The sequence below is a fragment of the Boleophthalmus pectinirostris genome, unplaced genomic scaffold (genome assembly GCF_026225935.1).
Source record: "Boleophthalmus pectinirostris isolate CB_2022bp ecotype Guang Dong unplaced genomic scaffold, ASM2622593v1 HiC_scaffold_22, whole genome shotgun sequence".
Lineage (NCBI taxonomy): Eukaryota > Metazoa > Chordata > Actinopteri > Gobiiformes > Gobiidae > Boleophthalmus > Boleophthalmus pectinirostris.
This window is the reverse complement of record NW_026571190.1, coordinates 9,751,464-9,774,911: the sequence shown is the minus strand read 5'-3', so window position 1 is coordinate 9,774,911 and position 23,448 is coordinate 9,751,464. Positions and strand designations below refer to the sequence as shown.

General features: G+C 37.6%; 2 protein-coding genes across 2 annotated transcripts; one reads left to right on the top strand and one right to left on the bottom strand.

Moving 5' to 3' along the window:
* The first annotated feature begins 367 nt into the window (after window positions 1-367).
* tmem192 (transmembrane protein 192) lies at window positions 368-9,627 on the top strand. Its single transcript, XM_020932963.2, has 6 exons — window positions 368-492; window positions 1,006-1,158; window positions 1,665-1,926; window positions 2,017-2,139; window positions 8,404-8,509; window positions 9,021-9,627. The coding sequence occupies exons 1-6, from the start codon at window positions 463-465 to the stop codon at window positions 9,133-9,135; spliced, it is 789 nt and encodes a 262-aa protein (XP_020788622.1). The 5' UTR covers window positions 368-462; the 3' UTR covers window positions 9,136-9,627.
* Window positions 9,628-10,965: 1,338 nt separating this feature from the next.
* Window positions 10,966-12,672, bottom strand: apela (apelin receptor early endogenous ligand). Its single transcript, XM_055158394.1, has 2 exons — window positions 12,492-12,672; window positions 10,966-11,144 (listed from the first exon to the last, which is right to left on the bottom strand). Exons 1-2 carry the CDS (start codon window positions 12,565-12,567, stop codon window positions 11,056-11,058), a joined length of 165 nt encoding a protein of 54 aa, XP_055014369.1. The 5' UTR covers window positions 12,568-12,672; the 3' UTR covers window positions 10,966-11,055.
* Window positions 12,673-23,448: the final 10,776 nt, after the last annotated feature.

The window sequence follows — 23,448 nt, the reverse complement described above, 5'->3', positions numbered from 1 at the left end:
TGAGTTTCTCATTGTGTGATATTATGTAGCTTATGCAGTGTTATGCTTGTGATATAGTGCTAATGGTAAATTAAACTACTCTTGACTGTACACCTATGATATTGTATTTATGATTATTAGTATTCTACTGCCCTCTAGTGGTTGTTTCACAGATTGGACTATTTAAGCGGACCAACCGTACGCAGTGTCAAGATATGCTAAGTACCTCAAAATTGTTGCTGAAAAAACCTACAGTACCATGTAGTATAGAGAGGATTGTCCCAGAATGTATATAAAAAATGAAAACAGACAAAACATGAAAACCGACAGGCCGGAACTATTGTTTTAGGAACCAAAGTCAATTAACTCGAGGACGCTTTAGACGTCACACAAATACCGGAAGTTTACAGTCACATGACAGGATGTGAACATGTTTATATTTTGCAATACAAATTGACCAATTTTTTTCCCTTATGAGTTGCAATGGACCCACGACAGCCATCACGACATCTCGTATGTATATATTGTTTATTCGTCTCTCACACTGACTGTGCATTTATTCGCGTGTTCTTTTGAACAGAAATTGCTCGAGCTGATTGGCTCACGAGGTTAGCATGCCTTTTCCATAACACAGTAAACTAATGTGTAAGAAATCTCACATTTATGGCGCTTTATCTGAATATAATTATTTCCTATGGATACAAGAGTAGTAGGCTGGGTTTTCAACATTAAAGTGTCTTTTTGCTTTTACTTTCACTTTTAGTACCTGTACCTGTGTCTAGTCTACTCTTAATTCTGATGTTCTGACTTTAAAAAGCTGCGGTGCGCTCATTACGATCTCATGTTTCGCATTACATTCAGACAATACTGTCAGTTATATTAAAGCTTCCCCTTTACGTACTATTTTAATCCAAAAAAGAGAACTACATGTTTGTTTGTATTTTGTCATATTATTAAAATTGTGATCCAGGGGTACTATCTAACAATTTGTCCTGATTATGCAATCCAACCTTCTGTTCCTCTCAGAGTGCTCCTGAAGTGGACTTCACTCGAAGCATGGATGAGGACTCCATGGTGGACGGTCCTCTGATCTCAGCTGATGCCCTGCACTCTGCTATCAGGAGAGAGTTTCAGACGCTACCCACACCCTGCCATGCTGCTCTGCTCTCTGTGCTGCATGTACGTTATTATGGTCTTGTTTATAATATAATGCTGTGTAATATTCATATTGATCTAGATTCAATTTTATTTTTTTCAATTTCTTTTCTTCCTTCGGTATTGATTTCATGAACATATTAAAGACATCTTTTTGCCATTTAACACAACAAATTGCCTTATTTATTCCCTTAATTTATAGTGTAGCAGTAGCACTTTTCTTCCATCCTTTGATAATGTTTCCCACAGGGTTCTTACCCTATGGTGGCGATTGATGAATAATAATTTGAAGTAATACATTATAATGTATAAATGTTTCTTATTACCTCTATTGGTCAAAAAAGGAATGATAGCTTTTGAGAAAAGGAAAACATGTTGTAGTCAGTTAAGTTTAGTGCAATACTTGTTTCCACTAGTAAAAACATTAGTATAATTTTTAGGCCTAGAACAAAGCTTCAAGAACACTTCCATATTGTGCTTTTTATAATCATTATTAACTTTATTTTGTTGCTTATACCCATATTTTTCAGGTGGTGTATGTCACTTTATCAGTTTTGGTGGCCATTATGTGCATTCTAAAAGAAGACGATGTAGAACAGTGTAACAGCATCTTGCAGTCTGTTGGAGGAGAGGGTGCCATAGTGTTTGGTAAAGTTTTTCTATGGGTATTTGTTCTGCTGTTTACAATCTGCGCCAAGTACCACCACCGGCAGGCCAGAACCAGGGGCTACCTAAAATTCTACAGACGCATCCAAGAAGTAATCCACCTGCCTCTGGTTTTTCACTCTGGGGGTAAGACTGTCTTTTTACCACAAGAGGGTAGCAACTCGATGACTAAATGACATTTGATTCTATTGATGTGATATTTTGCGTTCTTTGAAGGCAATGCCATGCTGCTGTGGATTTTGGTTTCAAAAATACCACAGGATCTGAAAACATACCTTGTGCTTGCTGTTCTGGCGACGGAGCTGCTGGTGGTGTTACCATGTTTAGTATATTATACAGGTAAAATACTCTTGAGTACACCCTTACACTCATAAGAGCATGTATATGATTATATTTAAAACCGTATTTTCGTACAGTCAGTTTAACATTTAAATCTGACCATGTTTTCTCAGATGATGGGTTGCTCTGAGTTATTCAGAATTCACATTTTTTGCTGTGAAAATATAGATATTTTGACCTGGTTTATAATAAATATCTCTCTAATTACTGAGCCTATCCACATGAAACAAAAACTGGCATAAAGTTCAACAATTAACTGAGAACTGAGATTAACTTTTAAAGTCAATTTTGTGAATCCAAGAAGTCATAATGTTATATAGGCCCCTGCCCTTCATTTGAGATTATTATACAGCTTTCTGGAATTCTGCATTGCATTTTATTCAGTTCATATTTATATACCAAAGCCAATCAGAATTCAATGTAAACTAACAGAATCTGACATAAAATATTAGTGTTTACATATACGTATATTACTTACCAGATGTTGATTAGTTGTAATCCATTACCCAGTGATTTACAACATATCTTAATTAGTGAAGTGGTTAGTGTGTTCGTCTTTGAGGCAGAATATTAAAGATTTGATTTCCCAAGAGAGAACTAAAAATCTCCACCTAAATCTGTAAACAAATGATAAAACCTCAAGCTAGAATGTTGTATCTTATATTATATGTACTATAGTAGTAGTAGTGGTAGTGTAAACCTTTCATCCATCATTCATTCTCAAGCCTATAATGGTTTTATTGTGAATTTTGTGGTGTAGCATCCTTCATCCCCAACCAGATGTGAGATGTCAGCTGTGCTTTATGGCCAAACACACCTTATAGATTACATTATACACACTACCCCCACTCTCTCAATCTGTGTGAGGACATTCGCATCACAATACCTGCCCTGCCCTTTTCAGACCTGACAGCATGACAATCAACCATTCAGCCGTGTGCCTTTGCCCCAATCTGCTGATCGCCCTATTCTGTCACACAAACTTTGCCTGATAATAACCGCTTCTGTATATTCCCCCCATTGTGTCTAGAGCGTGAAACCTAATTGATTAACTTTAGATTGACTGAAAACTCTCTAGTGGCACTCCAAAGATAATGTATAAAGTAAGTCCATAAGTCGAAACACCAAAGATGCAAAGAAGGGAACCCCTATGTCACACTGGATTATTCATCAGTCAAAACAACCTGCTGCTTAGTAATGGCAGCTTTGGCTCCACAGATTGTTCAAATGTAAGGTTAAGGTATATATTTTAAATGCTTCTAAGGCTCTCCTACAGGGTTGTCAGATCTTCAGAGACAAAAAGCTACTAAGCCTTTGGGGGGAAAAAGTCCTGAAACAAGCGACCCAGGCCTCACAAAGATAAACCCTGAAACGAAAACAAAATGGATGATGGTTGAACCAGTGATAATGAGATGCAGATATTTTAATCTCCTATAAAACATAATTTACAACACATTTAAAAATGCTGTATTTCAGTATCACTGGGTGTAGGAATGTGAACCAGAACAGGAAAATATGGCTTGTATTAGGAGTAAACTCATAACTGTCAAACTGTGGCATAAAAAAATAGGAAGTCCAAAGTTGCTATAAATAAGTTGTTTGGCAACTCTGTCATTTTGTCTAGATGCATTGTTGTAAAATTACAATGAATGATGACTACAGTATCGGTACATCCAATCTTTTTGTTTCCAATTACTTTAAAATCTGACAGACGTTTTCAGTTGCTTAAATACAATACAGGATCTTGCGCTAGATCCTGGTAGGTGTTGCTCAAAATGTTGTCATTGAAGGTTTCTGAATTCTCCTTTTAATGTTGTAAATCCATTAATTTCTTACTTGGCTTAAGGGGGCAATATAATATAATGAGTTTTATTGTTTGTACAGTTCAATGCAGTTAGCACATGCCTCCATATAGGTAAAGAGTGCATATTTAGCCATATTTAGAAGCCAAATGGTATAGGCTAGAAGGATATAGTTCTTAAAGAATGTGTTGGAAAGGAAATTCATATTACACTTGTGTTTGGCAGCTGAAGGGCACAGATTAATCCTTGGAGATACCAGGGGCCAAACAGTGAAGATAAGAGGCCTTAACATTAGCCTAGCCAAAGGGAAGCCCCAACCACTCCACCCGAGCACTGGGAGACACACTCGCTCACACACTCACATTGTCCTCATGTTTACAGTGGGGAGGGCAACCACGTGAAGGGGGGTCTCTCTTCTCAAAACCCACATTCCACCTCAGATCAGTGCAGTCGGGCAAATCCAGCGACCAACTATTTAAAGCCCTGTGAGTGTGTAAACTGTTGGTCAGGTCAGGATGATGTCACAGTTGTGCTAAAGTGAAAATAGAACTGCAGCTTGAGGGCAGACGCTGAGGCAAGAAGGGTAGTGCCTCCAGCTATGGTCCATCCTGGAAGACCTAGGAAGACCTTGTTCAGCGGGCCTTTGAAGTGCGTGTGTGTGGGCATGCTGCGGCCTCGGCTCTATGTTTTCAGCTAGCTAATTTCAACATGAATACTGCGCTCTATAGAGTACATACACTTCAAAGACCATGTCCTGCTCATCAAAGGGTTAGCTCAGAATACTTATACACTGCAGGGCACATGCTCAACACTCATTCTCATGTACAGACACAAGGAAAGTCACCACATACTTTTACTCAAGCCATTTACTCAGGAACTTTTGGAAGAAGTCTCTAAATGACGAGAATGTTGGGTCAAGGTGGCAAGGCTAGAGTCAGAGCTATCAACCACTTCTACTACTTCCTTTACTGAAGTATGCTATATTTTAAAAAACAAAAAAACATAATATTTTAATTCACTGACTAACAATTTCCCCTCAGAAATCGGTGTTGTTAGACATAATTTAAGGGTCCTATATCACACAAAATCAAAAACATTCCTAGAGTTGTGCTTTGTTTTATTCACACATCTTTGAGTAACCCTTTATTATTAGTCTGTACACCTTGTGATGTCACATAGTGGTAGGTGTCACATTAACACCTTAATTACCTCTTAACTTTTGTTCAGTAGTGATTGGCAATTCCAGGGCTGAAATTAGCCAAATGAGTCAAGTGAAAGTATATGGAGTTTAAAAACACAGTGGAGCACTTCTGTTTTACCACATGACATCACAAGGTGGAACAGAGTGGTTTGTGTTTGAGTGAAGAACTCAGCCTAAATATGCAGGATTTGTTTGTTAAACATGTGAATGAAACAAAATACAACTCAAGGTATGTTTGTGATGAGGAAATATTATAACATAGATCAGAAAATAGCTTAATATGAGCCACTTCACACATTCCTCTAGCTGTTTTATTTCTCACTGCTGTGCTTCCTCATCATAGCATAACCCGAACTTCTAACCCTACACTATTGTACTTGCTAATATCTGTTCCCACCTCCCGTATTGTTGATAATCACCTGGAAATGTGCACTTGCTGAAGGTGATGGAGGTCTGAGCACTGTCTGTCCAGTGTGAGACCTCTGGGACTGTCCCTATAACAGAGACGTGTGAAATTTGTCACTTCTTTTAGACTCCTCCATCCATCATTCCATCCATCAATCGAGCCTTCCTGGGATCTTTTTGGCCCTGCTGTTACATGGCTTTAAAGACTTCCTATAGACCAGACTGTGAGTCATGTGACACAGCTCACTTGGGAAAATACTGTAGTATAGCGTGTTTGATGTGTATTTTTAATCAAGCAAATATCTCTACTTTACATTCAGTCTGCCTGTGGGACCCTAATATCGATTTATTTTATACAATTTATTGTCTATTCTGTTGCTTCCCATGTGTTCATTCATTCTTCATTGCATTTCAATATCTATGGTTCTGTGCTCACCATTTGAGGAATTACTGTCATAAACATTAACCTTGAATTAATTCCATAAATAAACTGACTCATGACTAAAACTTGCTAAATATATTTGTAGATGAATACCCTATGGTGTAAAATTTGATATATGATTTGCATACCTGATTCAAAAGCAAAGTGGACTGCAAAATGATCTGATAAATTCCAATAACTGAAAAAAAGCAAACTTTCTAAAAGAAAATACAGACTTCACTGTGAATGTTTGATATAATATGCAATAATGTCATTTTATGCTTGATTGTCCCAGCCTACCGTGTTTAGGTCAAATTATATGTGTAAACTATACCTTAACATTTATATTAGAACTGTCAAAAGTATCAATACCCAGCAGATCTGAATCAATCAAACTAGTATCAAAATTAGAATGGGGACAAAAACAACAACAACACATCAACAGTACAAAATTGGAACTTATAGTATACAGAATAGTTTCAGAATTATCTCAGTCCAAATCATATATATTGTCATTATCATAATGGTTTCAAAACAGAGTACTTAGCCTCCTCCTTAGTATAAAAAAATTCTGTTAAAAATCTTATTATGACAACACTGCATTACATTATCTTGTCGTTTTGCAGAACTAAATTAATAAATGAATCATTTATGTAATCAAACAAACCATTTGTACAGCTGCATCAGCTCTTAAACATATTAGGAGATAAGATAACTGCTATAGGGGTTCACACCAAACCAGACCCATAATATACGTTTATGCAGATTCCCAGAGCAATCATTAAGCAGTAAAATGATTAACTCTGGTAAATATTTGGCAGCCATTTGTCCCAGTCTATTCTTCGGTCACAAACTCCCTTCAAACACTGCTGCGTCATCGCTTTTTTGTCCTTTACCATTTTGCATTCTTCTTTTTAAGCCTTCATGTGCTTTCTGGAATGCCTCTCATTCTCTGGCACATACTTGCTTACTGTGGACCTATTTACTCTCGCAAACAGTCCCAGATTTAGTCGTGTATTATGCAGGAATGTGCAGAATGCCTTTGGGTCGAGTGCTTACGGCTCTCGTGGATGCTAGTCGGACACATGGGGTACGTCTCCAGCATGGAGATCCAGGACTGGTGTTAAATATGTTTGGACATAGTGGAACATACACTAGAGGCCTTCACCAATGCTGTGCATAGGAATCGACTGTCACACTTGTTTATTTATTTTATATGAAATTTTCTCTTAAATCATGTATTAGTGTTCAAAATACTCTTTATTCTTAAGTGTTAAACTAGGTTGTCAGAAATGTGCTTGTGTTATTAATTAACATTATTGGACAAGCACCTACTCCTGGCTCTATTTTGCAACAGTGAAGTCACTAATATGAATTATATTACATTATATTTGACCTTAGCACCCATATTATGCAGTTTTCTGATCTCTGTTATAATTTTGTTTCCTCATCACAAACATAACTGGAATTATGTTTTGTTTCATTCACATATTCATTCACACAAATAGTGAATAAGTAAATAACTGTAAATACTCTGCTCCACCTTGTGATGTCATATGGTAATACAGGAAGTGCTCCACTGTGTTTTTAAACTCTGTACATCTCCACTAGAATCATTTGGATAATTTCAGCCTTGGAATTGCCTATCTCTACTGAATTAAAGGTAAACGGTAGCTCTTAATTTGAAAACTACTGCTAACTATCATGACATCACAAGGTGGAACCGAGCATTTTGAGTTTTGGAGATGAAGACACACTAATAATAAAGGGTTACTCAAACATGTCTGGGGAAACAAAACTCCAGAAACTTAAAGCTCACAAGAGTCATTATTGCATAATATAGGACCTGCAACCTGCAAATTCCAACAAAATTAACCCCATTTTATATCCATAGATAATTTGAGGCAATTTAATAATTTGAGGCACATTTAAGTAATCCTCTTTAGAAACCACTAATCACACTGGAGTGTGATTAGCGCCCCACCCTTTGCCCCCTTCCCCGAATGTGATCCCACCACCAACAGGCCAAACACAAAACATATATAGTCTTATCTTGATTCAGCCCACATCTGCAGTGTACTAGCCCTGAGCTGACTACCACTCCAGACCCCCACCCACTCATCTCAACCCACACCTTTCTGCCAGCCCCGCCCCTGCGTAAAGGTGTATGTGTAGAGTGGCTGAATTAGAGGTTAGCACGCAGGATATGAGGACCTGTAACTGCCGTAAGCCTTAAGTGCTGGATGTGACGGCTGCTGTGTGTTTTAGGAAAGGGAGAGCAATGAGGGGCCAGTAAAAACGCGTGCCCTTTCTCACCTGAGTGCTTAGCTTAGTGGGGTGAGGAAGCTACCCACCTGCCCGCAACTCATACTATGTGCAAAAATGTTTTAGTTTCATTTGCATTGAAAAGTACAGTATGTTTGTCTTGTTTTCAGTTAAAGTGGTGCAGTTTAATCAGGAGAGAGCGGCGCCTGATGTGAGCCAAGAGGAGCATTCGCACAACTTCAGCGTGACCAGTGTGCCAATAGAGACTGGATTCAGGTATATACAATTTAAAATTTGGACAATTTGAATTCATGATATTTGACTATTTGTGCGTTAATGGTCCCAATGTGCTGTACTGTTCTTGATTGTTCCGTCTTTGTGCAAGACAAATGTCCCTCAGGGCAATAAAGGTTGCAAGTCATTCATACATTTTTAGGTTACTGAATTGATAATGCAAACATAGTACTGATTTACTGAATATGAAAAAGTATATTGTAGTAATTGCTCAATTCATAATATAATGCATATGAAACACTTTTTTTAAAATAAAAATAAGAATTTATAATTATTTAATTCACAATATAAAAAAGCTTATTCCTTATTATCTAATACTATTGCTTAAGGGTTAGCAATGCAAAAGCTTCTAACCCTGCCAGATTTTCGAGATGACTTCTGACACAGTATATTTTTGCATATGATTTAATAGTTTCTTTGTAGATCACATAAACCGTTGCAAAGGTTACAAACTTCTCATATACTTGTAACACATGCACATTTCCTCCTTCAGGGAGGGCTCCAGTCTGGCTGAGGTGGTGGACAAGCAGGCCGACCTGATCGAGTATCTGAAACAACACAACACTCTGCTGAGCAGGAGACTGCTCAATCTCACTGCACAGCACTAGTCTGTGCTAGCCTTCTGTTTATCATTTTACTAACTGGAAAAAAGTAGATGGTGTGGGTATTCTAAGAAAGACTGTGGAGGAAAAGCACTGCTGAAGACTTGCACCTGTACGCACTGACTTGTTGGAGCCTCCTCACCTGTGCTGCTCAAATAACACAGAAGGTGGAGAACCGTTAAGGAGGTTAAGTGGGAGGAGGACAAGAGGAGTCAGGGGTCACAGATCACAGATCACAGCCCGAGGCTTTTATCACTGTTCTATGACCCTCAGTGACCCGCGCAAACTACTGCTGCTGCTCAGACTGTGGGAATGCACTGTTTTAGACATGATCTGCACTATACTGTCTCCCAGGAGAGCTCTTTGAAAACATGGGGTACTGTTTATTTGTTTATGACAGTTTTTATACTACTTTATATGCTCAGTCTCATCTGATTATTTTTCTAACTTGGAAAAGTTCTGTGTTGTGGTTGTAATAAAATATATTTCTTAATTTCATTTTAGCAACTTTCTGTGTAGTATCATTGCAAAGGGACAATGCTGAGGTAAAATGACCTCACTCTAGTGTGTTTTAGTGACTGTTTGCTCAGTGTAATTTAGTTTAGGAGCTGCAGAAGTGCTCAAACACACTGGAATGCCAACATCATCTGGTGTGATAGCCTTTCCTGCTTGGCCTCTGTGCTACATTTCTTTATTTGGCTCTTCTGTCTTTGTTTCCTATTGTAATTCTTTTATGCTCTGACATCCATGACTCCACAGGATTCTCAGGATTTACAACTGCTGTGGGAACTCCAGTTAGTAAAGTGATTTGTGTGTTCTGTGATTTTTGAGAAAAAAAAAAAAGTCAGATTGGGATTTTAGTGTTACTATTGCAATTAGATACTTGATAGTTTTAAAATGAGAATTCAGTTCACAATCTACATGTTAAATCTGTACATAAGCAGTGATATTTGAAAAAAAGACTGAAATACAAACTGCTAAAATAATAGCAGAATCCAGTGTATTTCTTATGGTTTGTAAAGGTTAGGATAAACCATTTTATTTTTTTGTTGCTTGTAGTGGACATTCTATTGATCAAAAAAACTGATATGGTCAATAACTAAAACTTCTAAAAAAGTACTAGTAAGGAAAGAAGACAAAATCAATTCCACTACATATACATTTATTAAAAAGATTAAATGCAATACAATAAACATCTGAAGTGCATACACGCAATATAAACACTATAGGAATATGTGGCTGATGTTGTAGTACAACACAGCTCTTTGGTCCAGCTGAGAGTCCCAATAGCTCCCCTTTGTTTTAATCATGGTCACATAGGCTGCAGGTGCAATTGACAGGAGTCCTTCCAGGCATACAGCTCCCAGGTTTTCGTTCTGTTGCATTGTGGGTTATATCGATGCTTGGTTTCATTTTACTCATGGCTTTTCTGCAGAAAGCCACCCGAGGCCTATAAATGCCTCTTTTCCTCTTCACAATGTGTGCCCTGTGGTCGGGTACAACGGCCCTGATGCACGTGTTTTCCACTTGCTTCCTACAGCCTCTTGTGGTGCTGTTTCTTCTCTTCTCTTCTTTCTTCTCTGTGAATAATATAAAAAATGATTAGTGTTCTTGTTGAAGACTTAAATCAGTCCAGGCAATAGAAACAGGTCAAAATTAAACTAAGTGTGCCCCTCCCGTTCCCCAAAGCTGCCCTAAGCCTTGTGCCTCCTTGTTAGTGAGATTTATGTCTGACTGGTTTCCTATGAACTCTGTTTTGAATGAGCATGCACCTCTGCTACTAATCACACACACCTTCTTAAGTGCCACCTGCTGGTTCAATCCTAGTAATGTTCCTGTATAACACTGCTCTGCTCATATCCTTTTTTGACCCAAAACATCTGTGAAACATAAATGCACTCTGTTGGTGTTTGGCTCTGTCTTACCTCAAGGAAAAGGTACTCTGGAGTGCAGGGGCAGGCAGCGTCTGTGTGGGCAGTGGTGTCTGTGGTACCTTCTTCTGAGGTTTAGAAAATCTAAAAAAAAAAAAAAAAAAAAACAGAAAAGAAAGAAAACTATTATTAGTATTAGTGCATTTGAGCATTGTCAAGAAGTCCAAAACTGGAGTCACCTTTGGAGTAATTGATCTACCTGTGTCTAAACGTTAAAGCCTATTGCCAGCTGTAGTGTCACCCTCCTGTAATAAACTGAGACCCAAGGACCTAACACATGATTATTTTTAAAATCCCTAATAAATCCACTTTGACTCCCGCAGTTCATGAGCTGTGAGCCAAGCCCAGGAAGAGATAAACGGTCAGATGACTTTATGGCTCTTCCTCCCCCCGCTCCTGGAGAGATCCCCCTGAAAGAATCTACTCCCCTCGCCTCAAGGTAAGCTTTTTTTACACTTGGCACCGCAGCTCCATGTCATGATAATAGAGCCTGGGTATTTGCATGGCATTTTACACCACCGTTAACAAAAGCGCACCGGAGTGCCTCCCAGCTCCGGACAATGGCCCTCTTTGGGGATGAGCTCCCGGCGGTGTTTTACAGGCCTTTTTCACCTTTGGCCTGCGCTCCTAATCCTCTCCTCTCCATCACACGAAAACTATTACGCACGGCCACTGTTCAGCTGACCCTGCGCGCACGTACACCTGCAGCAGCGCCACGCAGCAAGGGTAAAACTTTTAATTAACCGAGAGACAGTTTTTAAGTTTTGGCAACCATTATGTTTAGTTTGAGAAATGATAATACAAAAGGTTAGCATTTTAGTCTGGCGAAGTTGGTTAATTATCATCATGGCGGATTTGGCGCTTTTAGCAAATAAAACCTCGATCGCTAGCTAGCTGTTAATCCATATAAGATTACAATACAAAATGGAATTAATGGAAAGGAGTATTTAATTTACCTTTTGCCTGGGCATTAAAATCAACAAGTTTTTTTTATTATAAACTACTGTAAGCGACTTTTCAAGCCATCAATTAGCCTAATTAGCAGTGCTCCCTGCTTGTTCTGCTTTACGCATGGAGCTAAAGTTAAAGACTTATCATGTCTCGGTTTGATTAGTAATTTTGTGTAGTTAAAAATGAAGGCACAGTTAAGTAATAATTATAGTGTAGAAATGTGTTAACGTTACACTACTCTCACCTGCATGGAGCATTAGAGACATTCTAGCACAAAGCTGACACGTGTTGATTGCCATTATTTTTTTTTACGAATAGCTCAACAGACTCAGGCTATATTGTGACTATTTGTCCGTCTTACAGTAGTAGTAGTAGTAGTAGTAGTAGTAGTAGTAGTAGTAGTAGTAGTAGTAGTAGTAGTAGTAGTAGTAGTAAAAGTAGTAGTAACAGTAGTAGTAGTGGTTTTGCTGTGATGCTTACCTGGCCTGGCCGAAGACGCAGACGCGAGCAGAGCCACCAGCAGGAGCATCAGATAAAACAGGTTGAATATCTTCATGGCTGCTCTTAGCTTTTCAGAGCTGGATGTTTTGGTTCTTTCCACAGAGTTGAAGACCTCCAAAGTCCTCAGGTTTGGCTAGATGCTGACAGTTAACCCGTTGTCTTTTTCTCTTGACTCTTTCAGTTGAATAGTCCGGCAGTCTGCACCTCTTTCTCTTTGGATAACCAGAAAGTCCCCCAAAGGAATGTGTTTGTCCAAAGTGTTTGTGTCCAATGATTGTCTCTGTGACTGAGAGCAAAGTGACAAAGGTGGCTCTCCCCCTCGCCTTTATACTGCCCTTTGGTGGGTGGGAGGGAGGGGCAGTAGTTTAGGGGGGTACTACTGCCACCACAACAGCCCCCACCTAACCCTTACCAACACACACTCTCTTTAGCATTGCACATATTGACCCCACATGTAGAGGCTAATTCAAATGACAGGAAGGCCCCCTCCCTACCCTCCATGTGCCCCCCTCGTACCTGCACCCTCTCACATGTATTTTTTAATCAATGCAATGTTCAACACAATGACAACAAGATGAGCTAATTTCTGATTTATCTTTTTATAACAGGAGCGATCCCAGAGGCTACAGGTCCAAGGAGTGGACCACCACCCCAGCTTGTCTCCTGTCCCCTGCCCCCGCATCCGAAGGACACATCTGGGACTGGTGGAGTATGGGGCTGCTGAGGGGAGGGGGAGTGTGTGTTTGCACCCAGCGCTCCGAGGTCAGGCATCCCGGTCAAATGAAATGTGCCGTGGCTCATGGGTCGTCTACTGTCTCCTCTCTGTCTGCATCTGTCTCTGGGCTCCTGATGACAGCTGAGGTAGAATGGGGAATCCCTTTGTGTTTGAGTTAGTTAAATGTTACATGGAGTTATAGTTAGTAACACTTTTATTATTTTGCTGCACTTATGTATGTTTAGTATGCTTTGTTATTAAGTTCATTATTTTGACACTTAACTTTTGACACTGACTAAGGTATACAAGTAATCATTTCAACTTAGAAATTACATCATAACGGACTTTGTAGGTCTCAATACTCAATACAAGAATTTTTGCAATTTCTTAATGTTAGTCATGTTGATTGGAAGTGCTATGTATTTATGGCTAGCATTATTTAAAAAAAAATCTATATTCAGACACTGATCAATACCAACATTATTATGCAAACAGATGTTCATTTGAACTGAACAAAACTCATCAAAAACATACCTATAATTGTGTTTTATTTCAATCACATTTGTTTGAGTAAACCTGCATTATTATTAATTTACCTACATTTCTAAAGATCAAAATGTGGCAGTGGCAGTTTTCAAGTCAACAGCCAACTTTTACCTTTAGTTCAGAAGAGACTGACAATTCCATGGCTAAAATCATCCTAATAATTCAAGTGAATGTGTATGGAATTTAAAAACACAGTGGAGCACCGGTATTCACGTGACATCACAAGGTGGAACAGACTGTTTTCTGATAAAGAGTCAAAAGTCAGCCTAAATATGCAGGATTTGTGTGTTAAACATGTGTGAATGAAACAAAACACAACTCCACGCAGGTTTTTGATGAGGAACCAACATTATAACAGAAAAAGTAGCTTAATATGGGTATATGTGATGATTTGTGGAAAACGTTCTAGCTTTCTTTAGTTAGAATTACTTTTGGAGCAAGTTTACCATTTTTATCATTTTCCATGTAGGTAGTCTCAGTCGTAGTGTTTGTGATGTGATGGTGGATTACCTTGCAGCAGGCAGTCATGGTTTACATGGCAGGTATCTTTGGAGGTAGCTCACTGTGAAAGTGTGAGGAGGAGTCATTAGCTTGTCTGCTCACAGCCGTCTCTGCGGACTGAGCCTCCTCCATTGAGCTCGCCGCTAATGAATTAACACATTAAGATGAAATGTCAGCCATTACATGTGAATGAGGATTAGAAAAGCAGCAGGACACTAATGGACTGCTAGGCTCCAAATAGTAAGGAGACTTTGAACAAGCAACAGGGCCGTCAGTCCCTTTAGCTCAGAAGTGCGGACAAAAGAAGGCCTTACATTTGTTCTTTTACCCGGTATGTGCTTGTATGTGTCAGCGGAAGTGCACCTTTGGAAAAATGTCCCTTTTATGGTTTTACTGTGTTTGCTCTAGTGATAGCACACATTGCAAAAAACCTTGTCTTTGTCAGAAAACTGCCTAAATTTGAGATGTTAAAGGATTAGAGTAGTTTTGACAAGATTAGAGCTTGGTCTTCTTTGATGTAGAATTGTTTCATGATTTATCTGTCTGGTCCCAAGAAAAATACTACGATTTAATGTTGAAAATTACATCTTAATAAAGAAAGTTTTTATTATCATGGTACTGAATATCGAGTCTATTCCTTAATATCGAAACTGAGTAAATTTTAAATCTCAAAATGGATTACTGTATGTCAATACTCATAGATTTGACCATAGAGACGACCAAACACACACAACGCAGCAAACACTCAACCACTGTATGTAGTTTGTTTCGGTGGCTAGCAGCACTTAGCATATGAGCTGCCATTGTCTTTTAAAAAACTTTTATTTTCCCTATTTGAATATGCTAATAGGAATGTGATTGTTATTCAGAGCCACCTGGTATCTGCTCAGCGCCACTGCAGCCCTGCCTGTGTGTCCCGTCTCGGTCTCTTCCCGTGGCCTTTCTTTCTCCAAACAAGTGTCTTGTGGCCAAGTCTCTGGAGGTTTTCACTGAAGCAGAGTTGTAATATTTGCTCTTCCTTAGGGATTATACGTATTTACAGGGATTACCCGTCTTGGTCAAACAGACGAGAGAGAGGAGAGAGAAAAGGAGAAAGAGGGGAGAGGAGAGATGGCAACCTCCAATTAAAGTTCCTTGCAACTCTGGACTTGGAACATGCCACGCTCCACTTATTTGAGGTGAACTTAATGTCTTATGATTAGCATTTTGCGACTGAAATGCACTTTAATCTTGGCTAGCAATAACTTTGGATCCAGTTTGTTTTTTAATGGCCAATATGGCATAACTTTACATTACCACTATTTTTTCTTTTATTATTATTTTATTACTATTTATTTCTTTTATTTTTCTTCTTATTTTAAATATGTTATGTTGTGGTTTATGGATTTTTAAAATACAAAATCATGCATTATTTTCTACAAACTACGAAATAATTACAAAAACCTCAAATTACAGACACTGGTGGATGAAGTACTCAATTTTGTTACTTAAGTGAAAGTACAGATACCAGAGCAAAAAAATAAAAGTAAAAGTAGCCCATGAAAAAATGTACTTAAGTAAAAGTATTAAAGTATTCATTTAGAAATGTACTTCAGGAGTAAAAAGTATTTAATGCCTATACTGAGATTTTAAAAAGGTCAAATGCTCGAATTTTGATAAAGATTGAACCAAATTTTGTTCAGCAGAAACCACTGAATCATTGTTTTTTTCTACAGTTTTTTTTTTTTTTTTTTGTATATTTTACTACAAGTGTGTTAAAAATAAGGTCTCAGGTCTCAAACAATAATAAAATATACTTATATGTAGTAATGTAAGAAGTAAATACCTGCTCTCTGATTAAAATGTATCTAATTGAAAATGTACTTGAAGTAAAGTAAACATAAAGTACAGATACTTAAATTTTATACTTTTAATCTCCAAAAGTCCTGACATATGCCTTTTGTCCTGGTTTCTACCCTGTGTAATTTTTGGCTCAATCTTGCTGAAGCTTATATTTTATTTCTACCTGTTAAAATGCAAGAATATCCTAGGTATGCCACGCTAATTGGTATGTCATGGTTGCTATCATCTTTACGACTACAGAGGAAGCCCGGACCTCTCCTCCCCTTCTGATTTTTCACTTTCTTCTTCCTCTCTGGTCATCTCCTGAGCAGGCTCCAGATAAAGAACTTCCTCTGATAAAACCTGAGGAGAACAGTGGAGCATTAATTACCCTGTTTCTTCTCACCAGCACTGGGTAATTGGATGGTAAGTGCACGCCAAATCTCTGCCCTGTCCGTTAGTACGTTTGGTTGTATGTTGGATCATAGTTGAGTTTGATCATTAAGGCATTTTTGAAAGATAAAGAAAGGAATTTTAGGTTTAAGATAATACAAGAAGAGAGGGATGTTTGATCTAAGTGGTCTTAATGGTTTTAATAGCCTTGCTGCCAGGTCCCATTATATAGTAGTGAAGAAAGAGAGAAAGATTTTTTTCTCTTTAATTGAAGTTGCCATAGTGAAGACTACATACTGGGTCCACTTAGGTATTGTGTGGATTACAACTGAGTTATTGCAATAGTTGATCGTTGTTAAGTGTTGTCACTGCTCATTTGATGCAGGCTGTAAGGAATCTTCATTATATATTGCTCAATACTTGCAAGTAACATAAGACTTTAGCAGTTTTGTTTCTACTTTTACATGATTTGTTTTTTTGTAAATCGATTGTCTAAATTGTATAGAAAGAAACATAGCATCTTAAGTGTTTAAGGTAGTTTTTTATTCATGGCATTTTTTTTAATCAGTACTATATAAAGAAATATATACAAAATGTTTAGTTGTGACAGGCATTCTGTTAATTCATTAGCAAAAACATACAATTCTGGCAGAGATGAGTTACTAAGATTCTCATCTTTTAAGCCATCCTCAAACATACACCCTAACTCCTTTTCACACTTCATATGTTCCCTAGATGTTGGCCTGTCATAATAATTCCTATATCACATGACAGATAGAACAGTCATTTTAGAGGTCAATATTTACACTTTTTTGCTTCTTTGCGCTAGTGGGAATTTTGTGTTATTTTTTCTGTAATATGATTAGATTTGAGTTGTAGAATGTTCAGTTATGAACTAAACCTGTACAGTCTAATGACATAAGTATTGTTTTCTTCTATTTATGTATTGCAGCTCATGTTTTTTTAATGATATTGTACATTTAGAATGCTTTTTGAGTTATAATTCTGCTTTATGGTTTGGTTTCAGTATTATCGTTCATCTATATTTACTTTAGCAATATATCACACTTCAAAATTGGTTATCGTGACAGGCCTACCTAGATGCCCACTCCGCCTCTGTCTCTGTCCCCTGGTCCCCCACTGTCAGATGCCGTGTTGTCTGATTTTTTTCCAAGGGTGTAGTCCAGCGCTCAAGTGTGTATTGTAACTTGATGGGTCAGTTTGTTGTCCATCGTTTAGAATGATAGCGGCTCTGTTGTCATGCTGTAAGGTCGTCAGTGCTAATGAGGCTCGCAGCCAGCCCAGAGCTTAATGACTCTTCAGGCCCTTTATCTGTGATTGGCCAATACAGAACTGAATGGACAGACATACACATGAACAGTAGCGTACACACCCGTAATACACATCCAAGCGGAGTCTCTGTGTCATTAAGAAAATCTACTCTTTTGTTTTTAATGACTTTTCTTGCATTATAACAATAATGTATCATTTTAACAGGAGATAACATTGTTCCAAATTTGGACACACACAACTCCCCCCGAGCTCTTGGATTTCAGACCCTCCCTTCCTTATGTCAGTGTCGCCAACTAGACTGCTGAGAGGGGTGGAGTGACGGAGGGCTTAGGGGTCAAGGAGCGCACTCATCAGGGAGCTGGTGTTCTGACCCCGGGATGTGGCCCTGAAAGGACTTCAGGGGCCAAAAGTCACAGAGGTTTGGTAAATCCCAAACCAGACAGGCCGGCTTCACTGAGCACATTAAGTAGTGTAGTAAAGTTACAACCGGAAAATGAGGGAGAAATGTCTTACATAAACTGACATTTGCTGTACTTTTGTTTTTTTAATTCACATTTTTTTTATTTAAATTAAACAAATTATATTAATGGAACAGCAAAAAAGATATGTTTATAAAGCAAGTCAAAGTGCTTTACTGACAATACAAACAAAAACATAAGTAAAATTAACAAATAATAATTAACAAAATAAATAAAATTAACAAAACCTTTCAGTCTTATACACAACCAAAGAGAAATGTTCTGAACCTGGAGTTAAACATGGTCAAAATAAAGGTCTTCCACTGACATGTCTATATTTATAATGATAAAATTGTGTATTATTATTATTATTATTATTATTATTTTTATCCAGATTAGCATAGTTCAGTATTCTAACAAATGTGTCCTGTAATAACCTGTAGCAAATAGTCTTGTCAATGTAGAATGAAATGAATGTTGTTAACATCTATGTGAAAAATTTCTGCTTACACTGCCAACACATCCATCAAAGACACAGACAATGAAAAACTGCATTATAATACACTGAACCCTTTAATGACAAAAATGTTCACAGAGTTAATGGGTATGCAAAAATAAACACATTGTCTGTCAGACAGCGTTGATCTAACCTTGTGACATGTGACCAGACAACTGTGGGTGGGCCGATACTGGACACACACCAACAGGTCTCAGCTGTCTAGAAGCTTTTGTGATGTTTGTATTATTCAGCTGTATACATGGGGTGTGTACTATGTCAACAATAATTTATGATTCAGACAATGACTCAAACATTAAGTAAAGTGCATATGAATACATTTTGTGAAATAACACTGTTATTGGTATATACATTACAAACATTACACCACAAAGGACTTCATGGTCTCCTTTTGGGTAATTTTGTGATGACCCTTTTCTTTGATGGTTTCTTAGATACACGTTTCGTCTGTGGTACTTCACATACCACGCTATCTGAAATAGAAAAGTGCTTTAATGTAATATCTCCATTAATGTTGTTAATGTGTATCTTTGATATAGGCTAGTGTCTGTGTTTCTACCTGGAGGGGGTGTGTCCGGCTGGAAGCAGACTGAAATCAAACTGAAGAGGGAGAAGATGAAGAAGGCGAGGACGATGAAGGTAAGCTCGAAGCCAGAGAAGGGCAGTTCCATCTATACATCTTCACAAAACATCAAACATTTGTGTTTTGTGTTAAGCCCTCTCATTTAACTGTTTCTTGAAAGTGCACTGCACAGAGAGCTTATTGCATTGTCTGAAATGTTCCACAGTTATTGAATGTTTTAATTAGTGTTATTAAATTGATATTTAAGCCTATTGTCTTGTATACAATTAAATTGTATTGAAATCTATATGCGTCATATAGAAAAAAGGCCTGTCAGTATAAAAATTATTGTTCACTAAGTGATTGATAGAACAACATTTATCACACATAGATTTTTTTCTGCACAAGGGGTGAACTTTTTCTTTGTTGCACCACCAAGATTTGAGCTGCTAATACAGCTGATGTTTTTTATGAGTACTGTACTTAGAAATATACACAAAACCTGTTTCTTAAAGGTGTACTGCATAGAGAGAGAGAGTGTGCATAGAGAGTGGAATGCTCCACAGTAGGACTAAGTTAAGTTACAGGTCAGATCTGTGGAGACTGAAGGGACCCTACTCACCATAAGAATGCAGTGCATTCTTATGGTGAGTGGGGCGCCCCTTCACAGATCTCAATTGTACATTATCCTGGTAGTGTTTCCTACTTGTTTCTATAAAGATTGAAATGTGAACACCATCATAACATGGTTAAAAGCTATCTCATAAATGTATTTGTTTACATAAAATGTCCCCTTTAATTTAACACCGTGGAGCATTGCAGATGAAACAATCTCCACTGTACAGGCAGGTAGAAAACTGTCTACCAGAAAAGTTACATAAAGTACTGTAGAATGAATTACACTTACATTCATTAGAATTTTTAAATATAAATGAGAATATTGTTTCACATGTCATTTCACGTAACAAAGTCAAATCTATGCAACCTCAGTATATTCTAGTAAATGTTGATTCAGCCCATTTTGTCCAAAGTTTTGGTGTGGCCTCAAGAGTCCACTAGATGGTGCTGTGCCTCCCTTCATTATGTGAAGTTAAACGTGCCTTGATAATTCCTGGCATTTAGCTACTTTTTAATGATACATTACAAAACTGATCTGCTACTTACTAGTCAATGAAAATGTTATTGCTTTACCTGGAATGTTCCACAGTATGGCATTAACACATGTATCTTGTATATATTTTCAAATGTGTATTTTTATTGTTCATGAAAAATGGACAAGCATGCATTGTTACTGTGAGCAGGCTCGCCTCTCCACAGATATGACCTATAACTTGGCCTGTTGGTATTACTTGCTTGCCTCAGTGTAGATAAGTACAATGCCATGTAGTCTCATCTAGAACAAGCAATAACATGCCAAGTGAGACAAGCAGGTGGAAGACTCTACCTGAAGTACTTACGCAATGTCCCCTAAGCCTGATTACACTTAAAACATTGACTTATATTTATTCCAAATAAGCCCCTAGTGAAAAACCACAATTAAAATGTTTGGACTATAATTCCTGTTCATGGCTTACCTGGTACAGCTCATGCCACAAGTGATGGTGTCCTGGGTTTGATTTGCCAGTTTTTCCTCTTTTTTTCATTCTTTACTATACCTCCTCTATCCAAAATAAATTAATGAATGAACAAGTTAATGAATGATTTACTGAATAATTATAAATGCGATATTGTTTCTGTCATATTAGCATGTACCAAGTAGCTTGTTCACGTAACATCTTCTCTGACAGCCCAAATACAGTTTCACCCCTGGGCTGCTGACACGTTGGAATAACTCCTGTGCCTGTTTAACCACTTCACATACCTTCAAATCTACGTCACCCATTGGGAAACAGACAAACTTAGAATGAACTCACCGGCAGACAACAGATGTCGATTGCACTCAAAAATGACAGTGGATATCCTCGGCTAAAGACATTCACAAATCACATGGAGAGAGAGGGTCATTTTGACTTAATGGAAGGATAAACAGGTTTTATTGAGCGTTTAAAGCCACTGCTCCGCCTCATCCTGGAATCAAATAGAACAGGATCCTATGACAAAGTACACAGGGCCACACACATGCGCATTTCAGCACTCGCACGCAGACTTTGCTCTGGTAACTGATAACACCAGTCACCTACAGTCTCTTTAGGCTCGTAACTATTTCCACACACTAATTCTGAAATAAATATCAGTGTCCATTGTCCGTGCGATTTCCACGTATTTGGTTTGTGTTCTTTGCTCAGACGATCAGCTCCTCCTTCTGTGGTTCAGTTAGTGGTGCTTTAAAAGAAGAATGAATAAGTAAGTGAAAAATGAGCATTGACCACAGCTATGACACAAGAGGAACAAAAACTAGCATGTCACTTATCACTTCACTTATTAAATATTCTTAAAGTCTGAGCACACTATCAAGTGTGTAAAAAGTCTGTCATTTGCCAAAAGAACAGATGTCTATGTATTGTATAGTCTCTGCAGAATTGATTAGAGATCATTGATTTTGAGACAGCGTCAAATATTTGTGTTTGTGGTACTTACAATGATTAACACTGATTAACATTATAATTTCAACCTTTGTATTCAACTTATGCTCAGATTTTAATATAAAATGTATTTTAGTTGTACTAGAACTTTTTTGTTCTGCAGGGATTTTATATTTCTGTATTGATTTAATATTTGAGTGAATTCTGAATAATTATTTTGGTGATGAGCCTGGAAATAGTGTTGATGTTGTTATTATTGTTTTGAAAACACACTCAGAATATTGTTTATAAAGAAAGAAAAAACATACATGTAAAAAAACACACATACCATTATTTGAAATATAACAGTGTAAAGTGACTAACACTGTACTTTTGCTGAGAGTTTTTACAGTCATTCTTACCTGAATTACTGTCTGAATTTTGTAACTGAAAATGTTGAGAAATTATAAGTTTTTCAATATTGCCCTCCTTGTTCAGAATTTGTATGTGCATTAGTATGGAGCTTTGGACTTATTTCAAGGCATTTTTGACTGGTTTCAGCATTTGTTTTCTTGTTTCAAGCTAAGTTAACTGTCCATGTAGGTATATAAATATATACGTGTGTGTGTGTGTGTGATGTGTGTATGTATATATGTGTGTGTGTGTGTGTGTATATATATATATATATATATATATATATATATATATATATATATATATATATATATGTATATGTATATGTATATATAATCAGGAAAATATGTTTAAACCAGTTCATAACAATTTAAACATGACTAAAAAAATCCTATGGATTAAAATACAAACCTATTCAAAACAAGTCTGATCACATGAAAACAATACATTTTAACACATATAAAGTATGGATAGAAAGTTTTCACAGTGTGACTCCCAAATTTGTGCCTTATGTGTCATTTCTATTGTATGCAGATGTAGTCGTACCCTGGTACTGTGCCCACTCCTCCCTCAGCATCCCGCTCAGAGTGATGAGGCCGAACACCAACAGAGAGAACAGGACAGCACAGATCTCCAGCTCCGTGAAGGGGGATGCCATGTGCTGATCTGCCCAGTCAGGTGACTCCAAACTCCCATACAACTCAATGTGTGAAAGCTCTGCAAATGCCGTGTCCTACATGACCTGTGGCTTTGTAAACCATGACACCTCCCCTTTGCGTCCTAGTCTCTCTCTCTCTCTCTCTCGCTCACCCTCACGCTCACACACACACATTGTTTTGAGTATTGGATTTATATGCAATCAGACTGAGCCTAACCTTAAACCTTGTCACCACTTCACCACTTGCTTTATCTTAATCTAAACAGAAAACAGTGCTAATGACAGCATGGATTAGTTATTTTACCAAAACACAAATATCATTATATTACATTCTATATAAGATTATTACATTTAAGATTTTTCTAAACAGTTTACAATTTTTTTTTCAATTTTTGTCCATTTTTTACATTTCAAATTTTACTTCCTGCTTGGAAATCATGACATTGCACTAGGTACTTCCATAACTGTTACGTAGCAACCATTATTATACACAGGGGCAAAACTCCTCTAATGTCACTGAAGTTATAATTTGACAATATAGACAATATTCTCTAAAA